The sequence below is a fragment of the Phodopus roborovskii genome, unplaced genomic scaffold, assembly GCF_943737965.1.
Source record: "Phodopus roborovskii unplaced genomic scaffold, PHOROB, whole genome shotgun sequence".
Taxonomy (NCBI): domain Eukaryota; kingdom Metazoa; phylum Chordata; class Mammalia; order Rodentia; family Cricetidae; genus Phodopus; species Phodopus roborovskii.
Window position 1 is genome coordinate 281,994 of NW_026125934.1, and position 23,016 is coordinate 305,009.

At 36.4% G+C, this 23,016-nt stretch overlaps 1 protein-coding gene across 1 annotated transcript; it reads left to right on the plus strand.

The window, feature by feature from the left end:
- The first annotated feature begins 21,713 nt into the window (after positions 1-21,713).
- Positions 21,714-22,434, plus strand: LOC127218030 (enhancer of rudimentary homolog). Its single transcript, XM_051179039.1, has one exon. It carries the CDS (start codon positions 21,789-21,791, stop codon positions 22,101-22,103), a length of 315 nt encoding a protein of 104 aa, XP_051034996.1. The 5' UTR covers positions 21,714-21,788; the 3' UTR covers positions 22,104-22,434.
- The last annotated feature ends 582 nt before the right edge of the window (positions 22,435-23,016 follow it).

Genomic DNA, 23,016 nt, shown 5'->3' on the forward strand with positions numbered 1-23,016 from the left:
GAGGGAAGAGGAGGGCATTCTGGAGCAGGAAGATTGAGTCTGGGGACAAATAAAGTAGTGCAAGAAACAAGTAACCGGGCCAACAGCATTGTATTAAATACAGAGTCTCAATGTATTATTTGGGGCTGGCGGCTTGGCGGCAGGACAAGACCGGGAGGCGACAGGCGAAAAAAACCATACACATTACAAATGGCGCCCACGTGGTTAATAAGAACTTCCACTTAAAATTTAACAAAAGCTTAAAAGAGGGTTTTAGAAACAAAAGAACAGAAATAAGCAAGGTTTCTTGGTAACAGCATTTTTCTCGGTTGGACTCTGTTTTGCGAGAGACAAGCAGATATTCGCACGACTCCTTTAAGGGAAGGTTCCTGACTCATCATAAAAAACAAAAAACCACACATCTTTTAAGAAACTCTGCTAACAATTTATTGGTGTGTATGAGAGATGGCAATGGCAGTGACCACATCTCCAAGCCGGCGACATGCAGACCAAGGCAGTGAGCGCAGCTTTCAGTGCTGGCGATAAAATAACAGCCGCCAACTTTTATAAACCTCGGCAGAAACAACAAAGACTTTCATTTTAACAATGTTGTTGTTTAACAGATAAAAACTTGTGGCCAGACAAAGATAAAGATTTACAGTAAAGACAGAGTCATATTAAGAAAAACCTCTAAAGGTTTACAGTGTGTTTTAAAATATACGTAGACATTAAAAAAAAAATGGTTTTAAAGAGACAAAAAGGAACTGGGTGTTGTAGCACACGCCTTTAATCCCAACACTCAGGAGACAGAGGCAAGCAGATCTCTGTGATTTCCAAAGTAAACCTGGTATGCAGAGTAAATTCCAGGACAGATAAGAGTTACACAATGAAACCCTATGTCAAAAAATAAAAAAATAAAAGTAAAATAAACAGAGTAATAAAGGCACGTAAAGATGAAAAGCTCAGAGAGAATCTGGTTACTGTATGCTATTGTGTTGTCTCTACATTGTTTGACTGCTGAGAAAATAACAACTGATAAAGGAAATGCTGCTGGATTAATTAAATTTATATATTTTAAAAATGCTTTGACTCCAACATTTAAGTTCAAGGACAAGTTACTGGGGAAAAGGATTTCTATTTTTGTTTCCACAAAAAAATGAAAAGCTGTGGATTCCTTCCAGACTAATGTGGTTTGAGCAAGCCAGACCCCCTGAAACAGAGTTCCTGATGATCCAACATTCAATAGATTTAAGGAGAAATCTGGCACTGGGGAAATGCCCAGAGACCTACAAGAATGACTGCAACTAACAACCTAGGCAACAGTGGAGAGGCTACCTTAAATACTCTTCCCCGATTACGAGTTTGATGCCTAACATATCTACTATCATGGAGCCTTTATCCAGTAGCTAAAGGAAGCAGAGGCAGACACCCACAGCTAAACACTGAGCTGAACTCCTGGAACCCAGTTGCAGAGAAGGTGATTGAGCAAAGGGGTCAAGCCCAGTCGGCAGAAACCCACAGAGACAGCTGTCCTGAACAAGGGGGAGCTAATTGGCCCCAGACTGATAGCTAGGAAACCAGCATAGGACCGACGCAGACCCACTGAATATGGTTCTCAGTTAGGAGTCCTGTGCAGTCCAAGGGACCTTTGACAATGTAATCAGGATGCATCTCTAGTGTATGAATGGACTTCTGGAGCCTATTCCCCATGGAGGGATACTCCCTTAGCCTAGAAACAGGGGAGCATCTAGGCCCAACCCCACATAACTTGACAGATTTTGATGATCCCTCATGGAAGGCCTCACCCTCCCTGGTGAGTGGATGGGAGATGGGATGGGGGGTGTCTGTGAGGAGCATGAGAGAATGGGAGGGAGAGGGAACTGGGATCGATATGTAAAAAAAGAAAATAACATTTACTAAAAAAGAAAGTATATAAAAGAAACCCTAATGGTCAAATACATAAAAAAGAAATCAATTATTTAGGATTTTCATAAAGAAAACTCAGAATTAGCATTCAAGAAAAAAATAATAAAATTAAATATGGAATAAAAATAAACATATCCTCATTTAATTAAAAACCTACCATAGCTTTGATTCCAAATCTGGCAAAGATATTTCAGGAAAGAAAAATTATGGACAGTATCTCCTGTGGACAAAGTGCCAAAAGGAATGAAGTACCATTTCAAATATAGCAATAAAAATAGAACCTATCATAATTAGTTGATATTCATTTCAGGCATTCATGGATGGCTTATCATTCAAAAATCATTTAATGTGAACCAAGATAAAATGAGAACAATCACATGGAGAACCTCAATAGAATTAGAAATGTCATTTGGAAAATTTCAAAACTTCTTCATAATAAAAGCTTTTAGTTATCTATAAATGGAAAGGAACTTACTCATTCTAAGAAAACAAATTACAAAAAAATTAGCAAACTACATCACATTCAATCATAAAAATGACCATGACATTTCAACATGACTAGTATTTTAAAAGATTACTTCAATTACCAGTTCAGAACAAATATATACTGCAGGTCTTAAGAGTATAAAAAAGTAAAAACATAAGCATTAGAAAAGTTGAAATAATTCTTATTATCTGCAGACATGATGATTGTATACCTAATTATCCAAAGAAATTTATGCCAAAGTAATATTAGAAGTGGATTTAAAACATCGAAATACAAAAGTCATTTTATTTCAGAAAATTCAAATTGGAAAATATTTAATGACGTATGTGCACTTATCTAGGTATAGTCCTAATTTTTTTAACATTAATCTAGGGGGTGTACATCGATGTATTTTTTCAGGTATGATTAATATCTGTAATCAAATAACCTTAAATAAAGAAGTGCATTCTTGATACATTGCTCTGCAGTGTACGTAATTCATATGTACTTAGTTAAATCATTAAGAAAATTATTTTGCCTGTGGACTTTATCATTAGATTATGTTCAAGACTTTCAGTGCACTTATTACACTGTTTCTATGGTTCTCAGACTTTCCTAGGCATTCATATTAACAGATACAATTTATTTATAATCATGGATGGATGAGTATATGGATGCAGATAGACAGATGATTACACAGATACATATAATACATATACACATTATTAGAATTCTGGTTTATATCAGTCTCTCTAACAACAACACAAAATCAAATGTCTAAAATAACTTTGGTAAAAATTATGAATGATTTTATGTAGATAATTATCATTATTTGATAAAATAAAATAACCAGAGAGAAAATGTAAATTTTTTTCAAAACTGTAAAATCTGCCCTGGTGACCTGAGACAATGGAGCCAGGAAGTATCCCTGGTGCACAAAAGGACCTTGTGAACACATCCCCCATGGAGGAATAACTGCCTTAATCTAGAGACAGGAGAGAAGCCCTAGTCCCTACTTCACATGACCTGTCATATCTACATGACCCCAACTGGATGGCATTCCCCTACATATGGAATTGGGGTGGGGGGATGGGAGGGGAGGATGGTTAGAGTGCATTTGAGAGGGCAGAGAAGGTAAAAGGGAGTGAAGGAAGGAGGGAGGGATGGAGGGAGAGGGAACTGGGATCGACATGTAAAATAATAAATTTAAAAAAAAAAATGCTTTGACTCCAAAATTTAAGCTCAAGGACAAGTTACTGGGGAAAAGGATTTCTGTTTTTGTTTCCACAGAAAATGAAAAGATGTGGATTCCTTCCAGACTAATGTGGTTTGATCAAGCCAGACCACCTGAAACGGAGTACCAGTTGATTCTACATTCAAAACAGCTGGACAAAGCAGCCTTGCAGACTACAGCCAGGATTTCTGCACCTTCTTAGAATCCCCCATGACAGCACCCCTTACCAGCAGGAAGTAGTTTGGAAAGAATGATGCCCAAATTCCCAAACACTGTCTATAAATGTTTGTTTTCATTGAAATGGACTTGGATACATATGAAAAATATCTGCCCTGATTAGTAGATAATCAGCCAAATACAAATACAGACATCAGGAAAAACTTAGAGAATTATCATATGGTCCTAGAATTCACAAAGTGTTACAAAATGAATTTTTTAAGTATTTTGTATACCAGGAGCAATCAGGAGGGATTTGATGCTAGATTAAAAATTCCTATTATAAAGAGATAACAATTAACAGCATGTAAAATTTTAGAAAGGATAAGAAATTTAATTAATGGAACAAAATTAAAAGTCCAAGATCAAGCTAATAAATATAGAGTCATCTTATTTATAGTAAGAAGTCCCTACAGTATTTTCTTCAATAAATAGTTCTGGGTCAAGCGAAAATATTTATGGGAAAATATCCATTGTTGGGGAGACTTTCACAATAGTAATGGTGAGCATAGATAACATTCTCTCCAGCAAAAGAGCCATTACACTTTTATAAAATGTTTTAAAGTGTTTACAGTATCTGGAAATTTCCCCAAGAATCCAAAGAAAAAGATACCTAATCAAGAATGTAACTTAAATCCTGGTGAGGAAAATGAGGTTTGCAGAATTGGACACTTGACTTGCTTATATCTTAGACACTACAAACCTATTGTGGTATAAAATCTATTCCAGTAATACGAAGTTAATAAGATGGGTCCCTCCATCTTCACCTAATCTCCAGCCTTGAGTCACAGTTTCACTGTGGAAGTGGGAGGCAACCAATATAGTTCATTGTGCTATTTTGCATATTACAATAGTTATATTCTGAGTGCTACAAATGACCATTCATCTTTCCCTCATTCTAACAGTAAGGTCTCTATAGACATAGTACACCATGGTGTGTTCTCTTCTAAACTTACTTTCTTGGCCTTTCCAGAATTGTAAAGGTGATACATTAAGAAGATCAAGTAGAGAAAAATAGGTGCTAACTTCAATACTCATAGCTCAGTTCATAGATGTGGAAGGCTAATATTAAGAGAAGCAAAATTTCTTATGCACTCCACTGGGTAAAATATAATGTGAGCCATGGGAAGACAGAATCCCACAACCCTGAACAGAGAGTTTATCTTTAGCCAGGTCCCACGGGCATTTAGTACCAAATAAACACACAGAGGCTCATACTAATTGTAAAGTGTCTGGTTGATGTCTCAGGCTTCTTATTAGCTAGCTCTCTCTTAATTATTAACCCATTTCTATTAGAGTATGTATTGTCATGAGGCTGTAGCTTACCAATAATGGTCTGGAAAGTTACTCCTTTGGAGGCTACATGACATCACCCTGGTGACTCTCTCTGTCTGTCTCTATCTCTGACTCCCCCCCCGTGTGTGTGTCTGTGTGTGTGTATGTGTGTGTATGTGTGGTGTGTTCCTCTTCGCAGTATTCTTCATCTGGTAACCCCACATATACTTTCTGCCTAGTTACTGAACAATCAGCATTATTCAACAACCAGTAAGAGAAACATATAAACATATATTCACAGCATACAGAAGGACATCCCTCGTCATCTCTTCTTTTCTGCCTAATTGAAAAGGGTTTTAGCTTTAGCATAGTAAAATTATATATAACGAAACAGTTATCAAGCAATAATTTTAATTACAATATTTAGTCCATTAACATTTGGCAAAATTCAAAGAAAATATTCTACCATCTATCCTATTTTCGTGAGTCTGGAGTTTTATGTGTAAAATATGTGGTGCCCAATGTGGGGCATGAACTCACATCCTTCGGATTAAAAGTCCCAGTTGTCTGAGTAATACTCTATTGTATAAATGTAACACATTTTCCTTATCCACTCTTTGGTTGAGGGGCATCTAAATTGCTTCCAGGTTCTGGCTGTTATGAATAATGCTGCTGTGAACAATGTTGAGCAAATACGGCATGAGTGCCCTTTGGGTATATGCCCAGAGTAGTTTTGTTGGGTCTTGAGGTAGACTGATTCCCAGCTTTCTTAGAAACTACTATAATGATTTCCAAAGTGGCTGTACAAGTTTTCACTCCCAGTGGAGGAGTATACCCCTTGTTCCACATCCTCTACAGAATAAGCTGCCCTCAATATTTTGATATTAGCCATTCTGATAGGAGTAAGAAGTGATCTCAGAGTCATTTTGATTTGCATTTCCCTGGTGGCTAAGGATGTTCAGCACGTCCTTAACTGTCCTTTGTCCATTTGAGATTCTTCCAATGAGAATTCTCTGTTTAGTTCTCTGACCCATTTTTAAATTGGAAAATTTTGTATTTTGATGTCTAGTTCTTGAGTTCTTTATATATTTTTGAGATCAGATTTATTTTAGACAGGGGGGCTGGTGAAGAGTTTTCCCCATTACATAGGCTGCTGTTTTGTCTTATTTACCATGTCCTTTGCCTTACAAGAAGCTTTTCAATTTTAGAAGGTTCCATTTATAGATTGTTGCTCTCAGTATCTGTGCTACTGGTTTTATATTTATGAAGTGGTTTCCTATGCCAATGTGTTCAAGGCTACTTCCCACTTTTTCTTCTATAAGATTCAGTGTAGCTGGATTTGTTAAGGTTCTTGATCCAATTAGATTTGAGAGATTTGTTGTTGTTGATGATGTTGTTTTGTTTTGTTTGGTGTTCTTAATTTTTTTTCATTTTATTTTTTTCCACCACACCCTCTCGTTCTCCACTGTTTCCCCGACCAATCCCCATTCCACCCCCCATTTCTGCTCCCCAGAGAGGGTGAGGCCTTCCATGGGGGATAATCAAAGTCTGTCATATCATTTGGAGCAGGCCCAGGAGTTCCCACATGTGTCTAGGCTGTGAAAGTATCCCTCTATGTGGAATGGGCTCCTAAAGTCCATTCTTATACTAGGGATAAATACTGATCCACTACCAGAGGCCCCATAGACTGCCCAGTCCTCCTAAATATAGATTTAAGTTTTGTGCATGGCAATAGATGTAGATCTATTTGCTATCTTCTACATGTTGACATGCAGTTATTCCAGCACTATTTGTTAAAGATGGTTTACTTTTACCATTGTACCATTTTGGCTTCTTTGTCAAAAATTGGGTGTTCACAGGTGTGTGGGTTAATGTCAGGGTCTTTGATTTGATTTCATTGACCCACCTGGGTAGACAGAATTTTCTGTCCTGACTTGTCCTGCAGCCATTCAGTCCCAAATAAACACACAAAGGCTTATATTAATTATAAAATGTTTGGCCTAATGTTAAGACTGATTAAAATCTCTTACAACTTAAATTAACCCATAATTCTTATCCGTGTTTCACTACATGGCTTGGTACCTTTTCTCCATATGGCATTATCATCTTGCTTCCTCTATGTCTCTGCCTTTCCTCTTCCCAGAATTCTTCTAGTCTGTTAGCTCCTCCTACACTTCTTGCATGGACACTGGCCAATCAGAGTTTTATTAAACCAGTACCAGTGAAAATCTTTAAAGTGAACAAGAGCATTATCCCACATCACATATGCCTATTTTTATGCCAATAGCAAGTTGTTTTTATTAGTGTTTCTCCTGCTGTGATGAAACAGCATGAACAAAAAGGTCACATTCTGAAATACTAGAGATGAGGGGTTCAATATCTGAATTTCCAGGGTACAGAATTCAAACATAAGTGCTACTTACAGTATTAGTTTGCAATTTTTGTAAAAACTGGACATGTAACTATAATGTAATCAACAGTTTCCCTTCTGGGCTTTTAGTTCAGAAATAAAAACTTATGCCTATTCAAAAGCATATTAGTCAAAACCTGCAAATAATCCAGATGTTCTTCAACAGGTAGATGGATTTAAAAAACAACAAAGCTGCAGAGATCTGATTAATATGAACAGATTGAATAAATGGAACACCGGTCTTGATTTACCAAGTTAACATAAAAATAGAGAAAAATGTGATTGTGCATCAAAGAATTTAGTAAATTCAAATTTTATTCAGATTTAAGTTGGACGTGTAAAAGAACTCTCTTGACATGATAAAGGGAATCTATCAAGACTCTGCAGGTCACATCATGTGAAGGGGAGTATTTTCATTGTTTTGTTTGTATGTACTAAGGGTGGAACCCAGAGCTCTGTGGTAATTAGTCATGGAATCTTTCTATCAGCTAAACACACCAAGCTATTCTTGCTTCGCTAAGTAGTTGAAAAATACAATGAAGTAGACTTTAACCATTTGTATTAGTATTTTTAAAACAGTTTGATAGTCAAAAAAGATAAAGTTCAAAAATTGGGAAGAAAATAATGATGAGGTGATTGCACATATAAGAAATCCTAAGGAATCTGTACAAGAAAGTAGAAATTAAGAAATAACTGGAACTATTAAGTGAATTAGAAATGGAATGAGCTCCAAGATTAATACATGAGCTATAAAACAATAGTTTTCAAAAATTATGAAAGTAAGTTACAATGTCATATACAATGATATAGACATCATCCAATACTTAGTAATATGCTTAATACAAACACATAGGATTTTTATACTAAAACCACATTGGTGGGGGGAATTAAAGAAACTGTAAACAAATCAAAAGACAAAACTTTATCAACAATTTTGTGTTTCAACTAATATTAAAAATTTTTCTTCTCCCCAAACTAATCTATTGATAAAATGTAGTTATAGTCAAAATGTTATTGGGTGTTGTTAAATAAATTAATATACAATATAGATAGGAAAATAAAGAAAGGAATGGGAAATACCATATTCTAAATACAACATAGCCATAATAATCATGAAATCACAACAGTTGTGCCTACTGACACTGTGTCAAAACAACTTCAGCCAACACAATAGTCAGTTGTGCATGGGGAAGGGGCTTTTAGAGTCCCATCACTTCAAGGGATGTGGAGGCATAGTATACAATTGGATATCCACTGGTGTGCCCACCAGACTGCAATAAATAGTACCAAACCTGTGCCATGCAGATTTTCTTGCTTCAATGCAATGAAACATAACACAAAACTGAATCTCACAAATATGGGAAAATCATTTGTATGGTGATCTATTGTTTATGATTAAATAAAGCCACTGGAGATCAAAATGCAAAGCTAGTCACAGCCATAGAGCCAGGCAGTCATGATACACACATTTAATCCCAGGATTCAGGAGACAGCAACAGATGGATCTCTATTAGTTCAAAGCCTCACTGAGCTATACAATATTAATCCAGTCTAAAAAAGAAACATCTCACACAAAAGTGATCTCAGTAGTTGGGATCATACACTTTTAATCCCAGCACTTGGGAGGCAGAAGTAGATGAATCTCTGTGAGTCCAAGATCATCCTGGACTACACAATACTGAATCAGAGCTCATGCCTTTCCGAGGATTTAAGATGTATAAAAAGAAGAAACAAAGGGTCTCATTTGAGATTTAGTTTCCAGACAGGGAAAGCATAGGATTTCAGTCAGTATGGCACTCTCAGGATTTGTGAGGACCAGACAGCCCTATCAGCCTGAGATTGAGGAAGCAGCTGGTGACTGATTGCCTCACTTCTCTGACCTTCGGCTTGATGTTTAACCACAATATCTTCTTTGGGGTTTTATTATTCATACTACATATTTGTAAGGAAGAAGCACTTCTGACAAGGGGGTGAGGATGATATGAGGGTGTGAGGAAGAGTGATCAGAATGTAATATATATATATATATATATATATATATATATATATGAATTAAATTGTCAAAGAAAATATATTAACACAAAAAAATTTCAAAAGGAACTTGAGAAGTCACAAGAAAGTCTTAGAGTGAGTATGGTTCCATTCACCAAGTTTTAAATATTTCTATAAAATTATAGAAAACTATGAATCTTACTAAAACAAATTTAAAAGTTCAAGGTGAAGCACAGACTTAAATATGCAAACTTTACAACTAGAGCTTGTGTGGAAAAATATTTTTAAAAACTTCATGCACATTAATTCAGAAAAGACTATAGACAGATGACCAAAGAAATAATAGCAACAATTGTTAGATGGTGTGTCAGTTTCTATTAAGTGGAAACATTTCTGCTCATTAAAATGCATCAGCTCCTAAAAGGTATTGTTCTTCCAATTGGGAAGAGTAATGTGTACTGTTTTTCTCTCCATAAAACATAAACTAAAATCCTATATAAAACACCTCTTCAGATATAGGGTAAAAAAAAGTCAGTGATTGTGACTTCAGACAAAAGAAAATCTAGTAAGGTCATTAATTCACTGAAGAGGACAAGAACAAAGCCTCAATGGCCTGCTTTAAAACACCAAGTCATACACCTTATGTAAAACTGGGGGCACTCTTGGTGCCAGAGAGATGGGATTGAGTTCCAGCATCCCCGTGACAGCTCACAACCATTAACAACTCCAGTTCTAGGAGTTCTAATGCTCTCTGCTGGCATCCATGGGAACCAGGTGTGCACATGGTGCTCATATAATACATACACATAAAACATTTACACACATAAAATAAAAATTAAATTTAAAAAATGAGCCTCTAAAGGAATCATGCATTAAAAATAGTTTGAAGTATTAATTACTCATAGAGTTCCAATTGCTAGGGCTAGAGCAGATGGCTCAGCAGTTAAGAGCACTTGATGCACCTCCAGAACCCAGGTTTAGTTTCCAGCTCCAGTACAGATGCTCCCTTCTGTCTCTTGTAGGTACCTGAACACACCTGAAGTATCTGAACATACCTGATGCATACACAGACAAGCAGATACACACATATGTACATATGTAAAAATTTAAAAGACAAATTCCAAATCCATTAAAATATATTCATAAGTCTCAGCGATGGTAACATATCATTTATGGATGTAGCTTCTGACATTTCTGAGACACAATCTCAAAGCATACCTACCCTCTTGTCTTATGGCTCATTCAATCTTTGACCTCTTCTGCAATGTTCCCTGAGCCTTAGGTGCAGGAGTGTTTCGTAGATGTGATACACCCATACAGTCTGAACAACATGACTACCAAAAAGGGTAACAACAATAGGCATGCAAAAGTGAACAGGAGAAATTCCATGAGGCCTTGACCCAACACCAAAAAAACTACAGACAATTAAGGAATGCTGAGAGTAGAAGAAATGCTTGCCTCAGATAATATTATACCAATTGGTTAAGCCAATACCAGTGGTCAGCCCTGAAAACATACATACAAATAACATTATACACATTGATCAGATTATATGTAAGAATAATAGTTAATGAAGAAAGAGGCCATGAATTAGAAAGAGAGCAATGACAGGTATCTGAGATAAGATATTTGGAGTTAGGAGAAACAAAGAAGAGGCATTGTAACTAAATTATAATTTCAAAAAGAGTTACCTTAATGAAACCCATCAAAAATGAAAAGCAAACAATGATTTGTAATAATAAAACTACTGAAAAGGTAATCATAGAGGAAAAATTATAAATTTATAAATTCAGCTATAGGAACTGATAATATAACCATGAGGGGGAGGATAAAAATGGCCTTTGAAATATAATTAAAAATATATCCAGAAATTGTATAAATTACAAAGAGAAAATAACAACCTCGAGAAGAATTGAATATCCAATGAAAATATCACTCAGTGATTAAGACAGAATAGAGATATTTTCACACAAAATAAATGTAAAAGTATTCATTCTCAGCATACTTACACTACAAGAAACAGCAGATGAGGTTTTTTTCGCTATTTTGCTTGAAGGAAAACATTTAATGCCATAATAATGTATTTTTTCAAACTTACAAAATAAATATTAAAATATTGAACAGTAAAGCATAAATTGAAAAATGTATTAAAATAAACTTATTTTACAAATATTTTTTAAACCTATTATATGTGAACTGACTGTAAGTAAAGCTACTGGGAAACCAAAATCTATATGGAAAGCACTGGAAATGAAGAGCACAGACAATGCCTTGTTTGTTTTCTCTGAATATAATCACTTGTGTAATTCAAAATTGATAATAGTAACTTAGAAATAATTTTACATATGAATAAATAGTCACTTGACAGTGAGTCCAAGTAACAGTGAGAATGACACTCCATTCTTTAAGTTCATGGTAATATGTACAGACTGCTAAATTAAGGATGCCTGTCATAAATCTAAGACTATCACTTAAAATATTAGATTATGCCATTCATAATGGATCACACCTTTAAACACACCAGTTGGGAAACTGACACATCATTAGTTCAAGGTCAGTCTGAGCTACATAATAATTTCCAGTCGAGCCTGACCTATACTGTGATTCCCAGTCTCAATATGTGTATATTACATCTCCTAATAAGCCGATTTCAATTTTAAGAGATACTCATCTTTGCAAAAGCTTAAAAACAAGAATAAAGAAACAACATGATTGAAGAGAAACGAAACAGTAGCAACCATATTGATAACTGCATTAAATGTATATAAGCTAAGCATAGCAAGAGAAGCCTAACATTATTAGCCCAATTAAACCAACAATGTAATTTTATACTGTTTGTTAAAAATGCCCCTCAGGTAGTAGACATAGGAAAACTGAAATGGCAAAAGTGTCAGCTCAAATAAAATAAGGAATGGGGACTAGCTCTTTTGAAATCATAAAAAAATTACATGTCACTAAAACAGTCACACAAAGCATAAAGGTTTACTAAGGAGGAAAATTCCAATCCACTTGGCAATTTCAACACTGCTGTCAGTAACTGATGGAAAATGTAGACAGAAAGCCAGTAATGTTATAGAAGATTTGGACAATATCAACCACTTTACTTTAATTGAAATTACAGAACACTGCAACCTTCAACTGTTGAATACTGTTTCAAATGCATATGAAACATTTCCAACTACAGACCACATGTTGAGTAAATTTTAAGTGGCCTTCATACATTTATAAGCTTAAAAAGATTGAACACAGTATGTTATCTAAAAATAATGGACTAAAATTAGAAATTAATTGCAAACTAATAACTTTTAGATCCCTGAATATTTAGAAAATAAAACTCAAGTGTCTCAGGAAGTGAACAAAGAAACCATAGGGAAAATTGTGAAGTCTTTTGAAATACTGACAATAAAGTATAGCATATCAAGATTTGTGGACTAAAACTTAAGGAGATCTTGAAGAGAAATATATTGCTTTAAGTGCTTAAAATAGAAAGAAATATTTGCAAACAGTTACTTTGACTTCCAACCTGTAAGACTAAGATAAAAAGAGTAACTTAAGCCCAGAGTGAGTAAAAAATAAGAAAAGTATGAAAATAAGATTGGAAATCAATGAGATATAAAATTAACAGCCAATAAAAATCAACAATGTCAAAACAGAACTGCAAAAGTTGTTTCTTTGACATTATTAATGAAACAGATAAAATGCTTATAAGACCAGTTAAGTGAAAACAACAACACGAATTGCAGATATCAATACTAAATATGATGAGAATGAATTTGGACAGCATAGACAATAAGCAGAAAATAAAAATGACTCTACTGCAATATATTCAGCAACTGAGATGAATAGGTCCAATTATTTAAAGACAAGAGTTTCTTAAATATTACAAAAGAAATAAAAATATCAAGGGGCCTAAATGCTCTTAAATATTTGAATTTGTAACAAAAACCTATCCTAATCTCATAAAGAACACGTCAAGCCTTCATCCTAATCTCATAAAGAAAACGTCAAGCCTTCGTACCTTTAAGCTTGTATTGTCAAAATCAAAAGAATGAAGAATACCAAGTTTACCCAAGTTAATTCAGGACAGTAAAAAGAGAGAAATGCTCCACAATTCTCAAAAACAATTACCCTTAAACAAATGCCAGATAATATGCAACTGATATAGGCATAATTATTTTCATAAATATAATCAAAATAAATGTTAACACAATGTTAAATATTTCAATTTTAAAATATGGATTTTATTCTGAGCATACAGAATCTATTTAAAACATGAAAAACTAATGCAATTGAATATATTTATATAATTACAAACATGGTTGTTTTAATCGCAATAAATACATAAATATGTGAAAATTAAAATCTTTAAAAGAATTTCAGGAAGCCAGAAATTGATTGAATATTCTCAACTAATAAGGAGTTTTTAAGTTACAACATACTATTGATGAGCATTGAAATCTTCCAACAGTGGGGAACAACCTTGTAATATTTTCTTTTACTACTATAATGAATATCTTGGTCTTACTATCCAGTATAACTCAATAATAAATACATAATTACATACTGTATATAAATAAGTAAACCACTCATTTGCAGACAATTATGTGAAATCTCAAGGAGTGTGTATGTGTGTGTTTGTGTGTGTGTGAGTGTGTGTATGTTGCATGTATATGTAAATGTTTCTGTGGTGTGTATCTGTGTGTAGAAGCCACAAATCAGCTCATGTGTCTTCCTCTGTCACCCTGACCCCACATTTTTGAGAAATTTCTTACTGAACCTGGAGATCACCAACTAGGTGAAAATAGCTGACTGGTAGGCCTTTGAGATTCCGCTTGTTACTCACTTGTGGTTATAAGCATATACCACCATGACCAGCTTTTACATAGGTGCTAAATGGTCTGAATTCAGGTATTCATACATGCATGGCAGGAACTTTATCAACTGAGTGATCCCTACTCTGAAACCTTTAATTTTGTTTTTAATATTAATTTATATTTTTATTTTACATATCTATCCCAGTTCCCTCTCCCTCCTTTCCCTCTCTCCCACCCTCACTTGCACCCTGACCACCCTCCCCTCCCATCCCCCCCACTCCACATGTAGGGTGATGCCCTCCAGGAGGGGTCACCTAAATCTGTCAAGTCATTTGGAGTAGGGACTAGGCCCTCTCTTCTGTCTCTAGGTTAAGGGAGTATCCCTCCATGGGGGATGTGTTCCCAAAGTCCTTTTGTGCACCAGGAATACATCCTGGTTCCACTATCAGAGGTCCCTTAGACTGTCCAGGCCTTCTAACTGAGACCCATGTTCAGGGGGTCTGTGTCAGTCCCATGCTGGGTTCCTAGCTATCATTCTGGGGGCCCATTAGCTCCTCCTTGTTCAGGTCAGCTTTCTCTATGTGTTTCTGTAGCCTAGTCACACGTGCTTTCCAATCTTCCCCTTCTCTTTCTCCTAGTTCCCTCTCCACTCACTGCCCCCCCCCACTTCCCCTGTGCTCTGGAGAACTTGTCCCTTCCCCCTTCTGTGAGGGACTTTATATGAATCTCTTAGAATACTATTTGTATACTAGTTCCTCTGGAGGTGTGAATTATAAGCTGGTGATCCTTTGCTCTATTTCTAAAATCCATATATGAGTGAGTACATACCAAGTTCCTCTTTTTGTGACTGGGTTACCTCATTCTGGCTGGTTTCTTCAAGTCCCATCCACTTGCCCGCAAATAACAAATAAACTTAAGAAAGTCAAAGGATATAATATTGATGGTCAAACATAAAATGTGTTTCTATATGTTAAAAAAATACAATTGGAATTCCAAAAGTATCAATAAACATTAAGTATATAGGACTAATTTTCCCTTTTTTATTTAAATTAAAAAACAATCTTATTTTATATATCAATTCCAGTTCCCCCTCCCTCCCATTCTCCTATGCTCCCACTGGCCCTCATACCATCCCTCTTCTACTCCATATAAAGGATGGGGCCTTCTATGGGGGATTATCAAAGTCTATAACATTATTTGGGGCATGGCCTAGGCCCTTCCCCCATGTGTCTAAGCTGAGAGAGTATCCCTCTATGGGGAATTGACTCTCAATGTCCATTCATACACTATATATGAATGCTGTTCCATTACCAGGGGCACCATAAACTGCCCAGGCCTCCTAGCTGACACCTACATGTAGGGGACCCAGTTCCATCCTAAAGTATTGAGTATTGTGATTTAAAATAAAAATTTGGGCCTTTAAAGATATATTTCAGTCCACATTAAATATTCAGTAATAAGATATAAATTTATACCATTAAAAAAGTATACGTCATAGAACACTGATATAAATGACTACATATTTTTTACTATAATATATTTTTAAATTTTTACAGAAAGCAAAAAGTTTGGAATAGTAAACAAATCATTTTTAAAAAGAGCAAGGTTGAATATATGAGACATGTTTTCAAGGCTACAGTCAGGAAGACTTTATAGTATTATTTTTACCATAGACATATAGGAGAATAGAATCAAATAGAGAGGAAAATAGATTTATTTATATATGCCCAATTAGTTATCTAGTTTTTAACAAAATTGCTCAGGAACTATGATGAAGAAAAACTCATCCTTTAATCATATGGTGCTGGAAATAACAGATGTCCATAGGAAATCAATAGTTAGTCACACTACTTACCATACTTGTGAGCCAGCAGTCTTTTTGCCAAGAATATCCTAATTAAATGAAAGTGAATGACCACATAGATAAGTATACATAAATGTGTAGAAAAGTTCCATTTACAATAAACTGAAACCAAAAACAAATTAAAAAATCAACTGATTAATTATTACACAAATTATGGAATATATATATTATATATGTATATATATATATAATTACAATTACAAGTAATGCTATACAATGAAATAACATTTGGCAAATAAGAAGAAAGAAAATATTGACACAGCCAATCAATAATGATGAACATCAAAAGCAGTATACTAAACAAAACTATACTGACACAAAACAAATATGTACTGTGAACTTCCAAATGAGTAGAATTATAGAGCTATAAAAAAAGAGTCTATAATGATGGAGAGCGTATAATTAGATGTAGAAAAGAATTAAAACTACAGGTACATGATGTAAAGCAGGGGTAATGATAATTCTCTCCTCCTACTTATTGTCCCTCCATGAAAGTCCCAGCTATACCTCCTTCTTTGCTATTGACCATTCAACTTTTTATCAGACCTATCATGTACCTTAGGAAGCAAGGTAAGCAGCAACACATCTTTTCATAATTAAACGCAGCATAAACAAATGTAACACATCTTATTATAGTTAAAGAATGAGATACATCTTTGCATAATTAAACAAATACTCCACAACAATATTGGTAAATTTGGTAACTGTACTTATGAAAGAGAAGAAGATACAACATATCAGACTTTGTTGAAGTCAGTTAACATTATATTTTCTCACACTTAAACCATTAGTGTTTACAGGAAATCTCATTTTTTCTGCTTAAATATTTTGTCTACTCTCTTACATGATTTGTTTAGTCAAATGTTGATACCCAGTTTTTCATAATTTAAATTACAGTGGAAAAGCTACCATAAATGCCCTTTCCTGATAATGAAATCAAAAACTAACTTATCCACCATCATGGTGCACAAAATGACCTTGCAGGATATTCCCCATGGAGGGATACTCCATTAACCTAGAGACAGGAGAGAAGTCCTATTCCCTACTTCAAATCGCTTGACAGATTTAGATGACCCCTCCTAGATGGCACCACCCTACATGTGGAGTGGGTGGGGATTGGAGGGGATGGTAGAGGGGTGCATGTGAGGGAAAGAGGGAGGGAGGGAGAGGGAACTGGGATCCATATGTAAAAATAAATAAATAAATAAATAAATAAATAAATAAATAAATAAGAAAGAAAAGAAAAAACCCAGAGGCAAGAGGTAGACTGGTAAACTTCATGAAAAATATTAAGTAATGTATAGAAACTACCTTCTTTGAAGTAAGATAGACAATGTCATAGAATACAATATCAACATACATAACTCAGCCCCATTTTTGCATACTAAAAATGAAGTTGAGAAGACAACTTTTAAAAAGATGGGCTGTAATATAGCTGAGCCTGTAAAGGCTCTTGCTGCCAAAAATAATGACCTTAGTTCAATCCTGAGACCAAAGGGTAGAAGGAGAAAAGGGACTGCTGCAAGTTGTCTCCAATGTGCCCCCACACACACATACACATATGATCTAGAGAGCTGAGCTTTCTAATGATGTACTTGGTTTTGTATGCCGGTGGCAGTGTACTTGCCTAAGAAGTATGAAATCTTGGAACTGGGTCTAGATAGCAGAGAAGTGCTATACTGAACATCTGGCGATGGCTTTTTGAAAGTAAGCCCCTATTATTGAGGATGACACAAACTCAAATAATAGAAAAGCTAGTACTGGCCTGGAAACTATATTTCTACTAGCTAGTTTTCACAGTGCTGGAAGGTTCTGTGTATGCTACTGTTGGAGAAAAGTAATCACCACTCATACCCAGTTGTAAACCCCATAAGGTGCAATAATGATTGACTTGGCACTGGTGCAATTGAGGCAGGCATATCATAGGAGTAATCAATCACTTTCTGGCTCAATTGAAGTTATTCTCTACAATATGCAAACCATACCTTGTACCACTATCAGGTCAAGACCCTATGGTTAGACAGGCATAGAACCTAGGGGAGAGCCTATTATTATTTTGCTAAATGGATGTAGTATTAAACTGACTCCCATTGACTTATTGTTATACCCATAGATCAATGGAACTCTCATGCTCAACTGGAGAAGCTTCTTTTTTCAGTATTTTGTGATTAACACAACTGGCCAAGGTACAGAGAATAAGAAATTTTAGAGTGCTCAGGCCTAATGCAACACACTATCCTCTCTTCTGAAGGCTTAGTGATCATTGAGAATAGGGGTGGAAAGAAAGCATGTAAGAGCCAGAATACATAGATGTGTACAAGGAAATAATGTCTTCTGGGCATAGCAGTATGGTTGCTGTCTTGCTCACTGTTTTATTGCTGTGAAGAGACACATGACCATGGCAACTCTTATAAAGGAAAATGTTTAACGGGGCTAGCTTAAGGTTTCATAAGTTTAGCCTGTCATCACCGTGGTGGGGAGCTTGGTGGCATTCAGTCAGACAGGGTACTAGAGAAGTAGCTGAGAGTTCTATGCCTGGACCCACAAGCAGTATCAATAGAGAGCCATTTGGCCAAGCTGGGGCCTTTAAAACCTCAAGACCCAACCCCAGTGGCACACTTCCATGAACAAGGGACACTTCCTAATCCTTCCCAAATGATGCCACTTTGTAATAACTAAACACTCAAATATATGAGTACATAAGGTACTCATAAAGTCCATTCTTATTCAAACGCCGCAGCTGCACATATGGAACTATAGTACAGTGTGAAAAAGAGGAAGTGCAAACTAGATCCAATCCCAGCATGAACTTGAGTGAGCAATGAAATACTATGCCTTGCCATGGAGCTATTTGCAAGTTTTAGCTGCTGGGAGAGTGAGAGACAACTCTCTCTAAAATCACACATTCAAGAATATGTGGGACACAAAAGTTGGTCTTGATGGGTTTGATGGGTTAAAGAAAAAGGACACAAACTTGAGTGGATAGAGAATGGAGTGGATATGGGAAAAGTTGAGTGGGGTGCATATCATTAAAATACATACAAAACTATCCAAGAACTAATTTTAAAAAAATGAGAACGGGGGATAGATGGGTATGGGAGCACAGGGAATGGAGAACAGAGTAGAGGAGGAATGACAAAAAATTACCACAATGAAGTCTATTAATTTTATATTCTCATTAGAAATAAAAATATTGAAAAACAGCAACTTTTATGGATTCATCAGACTAGTACTAGTATAAATTATTATATCAAAACTGGAGAATGAGGCACAGCAATTACAATCTGCTTTACTTGAGTAGAAGCTATGGGGGCCATAATGTGGTAGGAAGATTGAAATGGTAATTTTGGAACATATGAGCATGGAATAGAATGAGAATGAGAAACTAGGAAGAGCCACAGCTTAGGAATCCCTCACATTTTTATACATTCTATCTTAGCCACATTCTATTGCTGTGAAGAGATGCCTTGAATAAAGCAACTCATTTAGTTGGCACATTGCCTGAAGTTTCAGAGGGTGGTTCATGACTATCGTAGCAAGAGCATGGCAACAGGCAGAAGCTAAGAACATAAGACTGGCAAGGTGTGGAATTTTGAAACCTGAAATCTTGTCTCTGTGACATATCTCCTACAAGCCAGACCTCCATCTAACCCTTCCCCAAAACAGTGCCACTAACTAGGAACTAAGCATTCAAATACGAGCCTATGAGGCCATGTTCATTCAAACAACACTTTCCCTCTAGGAGTTTCACAAAGAGAACCCTGAAGCAAAAAAAAAAAAAAATGTCTAAAGACTGGAAGAAAGACTAGAAAAGTCATGTGTAGGTGGTGTTTCTGTCCTGCCTAGTCCCACAGCCATTTAGTCCCAAATAAACAGAGGCTATATATTAATTATAAAAGGTTTGGCCAATGACTCAGGCTTCTTATTGACTTACTCTCTCTTAATTATTAACCTGTTTCTTTTTTATTATTTTCTTCTTATTTACATATCAATCCCAGTTCCCTCTCCCTCCCTACTTCCCATGCACCCAACTCCCCTCCCATCCCATTCCCAGCCCCCACTTCACATGTAGTCCCTTAGACTGCCCAGGTGTTCTGATTGAGACCCATGTTCAAGAGGTCTGAGTTAGTCCAATGTTGGTTTCCCAGCTATCACTGTGGGGGTCCATGAACTCCCCCTTGTTGTGGTCAGCTGTCTCTGTGGGTTTCTGTAGTCTGATCTTGACCCCATTTTCTTATCATTCCTCTGCAACTGCAATCCAGAAGTCTGGCTCAGGGTTTACCTATGGGTGTCTGCTTCTGTTTCATCAGCTCCTATATGAGGGCTCTATGATGGCAGAGAAGTTAGTCATCAATCTCCTTACAGTGAAGGGCATTTAAAGTAGCCTCTTCACTGATGCTCAGATTGTTGGGGTTAGTCTTGTAGGTCTCTGGATATTTCTCTAGAGTCAGTTTTCTCTTCAAACCAATAATGGCTCCCTCTTTCATGCTCTTGCTCCCTCTTTCTCTCTGTCTCTCTCTCTTCTCTCATCTATTCATTCCCAGATTCAATATTCCTAGTCCCACATGCTTTCCTCTCCTAACCCTTCTCTTTCTCCTAGATCCCTCTCCACTCACTGCCCCCCACTTGCAATATGCTCAGGAGATCTTGTCCCATTCCCCTTCTGTGAGGGACCTTGTATGAATCTCTTAGGTTCCTCCTTGTATCCTAGTTTGTCTGGCAGTGTGAATTATAGGCCAGTGGTCCTTTGCTCTATGTCTAAAATGCATATATGAGTGAGTACATACCATGTTCCTCTTTTGTGACTGGTTTCTTCAAGTTTCATCCATTATTAACCCATTTCTATAAATCTATATGTATCTTTCCTAGTCTTGGCTTACCAGTGATGCTGGGTCTCTTCCTTCCTCAGTATTACATGGCATCTCCCTCAGGACTCCTCTCTCCAGTCCTCTTCCCATCATTTTTCTAGGATGGTATTCCCACCTATATTTCCTGTCTGGCTACAACCTGCCTGTCCATGGGACAAAAGAACTTTATTCCTCAACCATAAGAGAAACATATATTCTCAGCATACAGAAGTACATCCCCCATTAATCACTATTCTGAAATATAACTAAAACATTCGGCACAATTCATCTACTTCTTCAGATTTCTTAAGCCATTATCAATAATTCTCCCAAATTTCCAGTACCCTCTAGGATTCTGTCTTACATAAAAGAATAGTGTTCCAAAAGTGAACAGAGTTTTATTTTTTGTTGTTTTGGAGATTCTAGAGTTGTTGTTAAGACAGAATCTTAGTCCATAGCCCAGACTGACCTCTTATGTAACCTACCGAAGATTTGCCTTTTCAGTAAACCTCCTACCTCCACCTTCAAAATACTGGGATTATAGGTATGATCCACCCATCACACCTGACTCGAGGGTGAGAATTTTAAGAAAAGTGATCAGAAACATTTTCTGCCAAGGAAAGGAATTGGTAACAGAATAGAAGAATCTCTCAATATAAAAACACTTTGAAAAAGATCACATCTTTTGCTGTTGGCGGCGTTGCGGCTGAGCTCGTATGCAGCGGCGGTGGTGTTAGCGGCGGCTGCAGCAAAGTGTTTGGCGCGATGTCTCACGCCATTTTGCTGGTACAGCCTACCAAGAGGCCAGAAGGCAGGACCTACGCTGACTATGAGTCTGTGAATGAGTGCATGGAAGGTGTTTGTAAAATGTATGAAGAACACCTGAAGAGAATGAATCCCAGCAGCCCCTCCATCACATATGATATCAGCCAGTTGTTTGATTTTATTGACGATCTGGCAGACCTCAGCTGTCTTGTGTACCGAGCTGATACACAGACGTATCAGCCTTATAACAAAGACTGGATCAAAGAGAAGATCTACGTGCTCCTTCGTCGACAGGCACAACGGGCTGGGAAGTAATTGAGTTGGAAGCATTAGGGGCTAGGGGTGGGCTTGAAACAGGTGCATACAGCGTACTGTAGTGAACATTTTGTATGATAGTAATCCTGTTTCCATTTTGTTACTAGAGCCAAGATTGAATGTACGACATGAAACGTGAATGACCTTTTCATTCTGAAACCACCATTGCCCCTTTGCTCATTTTCTTTCTTTTTTTACTTAAAACATTTTTTATGATAATTCAGAGAGAAAGTGTTTTTTGCCATTTAAGGTTGGTTCCAGTCCTTGAAACTGTTCGTATCTGCTCTACAGCAGTGAGTGCACTAACCGTTTGTGGGGGGTGGGGGTGGTGACAAGGTTAGTTATGTCCTCTAGGAAAGTCTTAGTGAAAAAATAAAGAAATGTTCTGAAAAGAAATAAAATAAAAAGATCACATCTCAGAGGTACAGGCACATTAAAAGCATATTTAATCAGAAGATTATAAATTGCCTCCTACAAAAATGAGAAGGCGCAATAAGGGGTAAATAGATATTATATTCATACACAATCCTGTAATGGCTCCCTCTATTATGGTATCTCTTTTCTTGCTCTCCTGTATTCTTTCCCTGACTCAGTCTTCCTGCTCCCTCATGTTCTCCTCTTCCCTCCTCTTCTTTCTCTTAAGTTCTTCTCTGCTGCCCACCTGCTCCCTATGTTCTCAGGAGATCTTGTCCTTTTCCCCTTCTCCAGGGGCTGCTGTATGTCCCTTAGGGTCTTCCTTGTTTCTTAGTTGCTCTAGCAGTGTAGATTGTATTGTAGGCTGGAGATTCTTTGCTTTATGTCTAAAATCCATATATGAGTGAGTATATACCATGTTTGTCTTATATGTGCACAAAAAATGTCATGATGAAACACCATTCTTTTATGTGATTAAGATAGACTAATTAAAAATTTT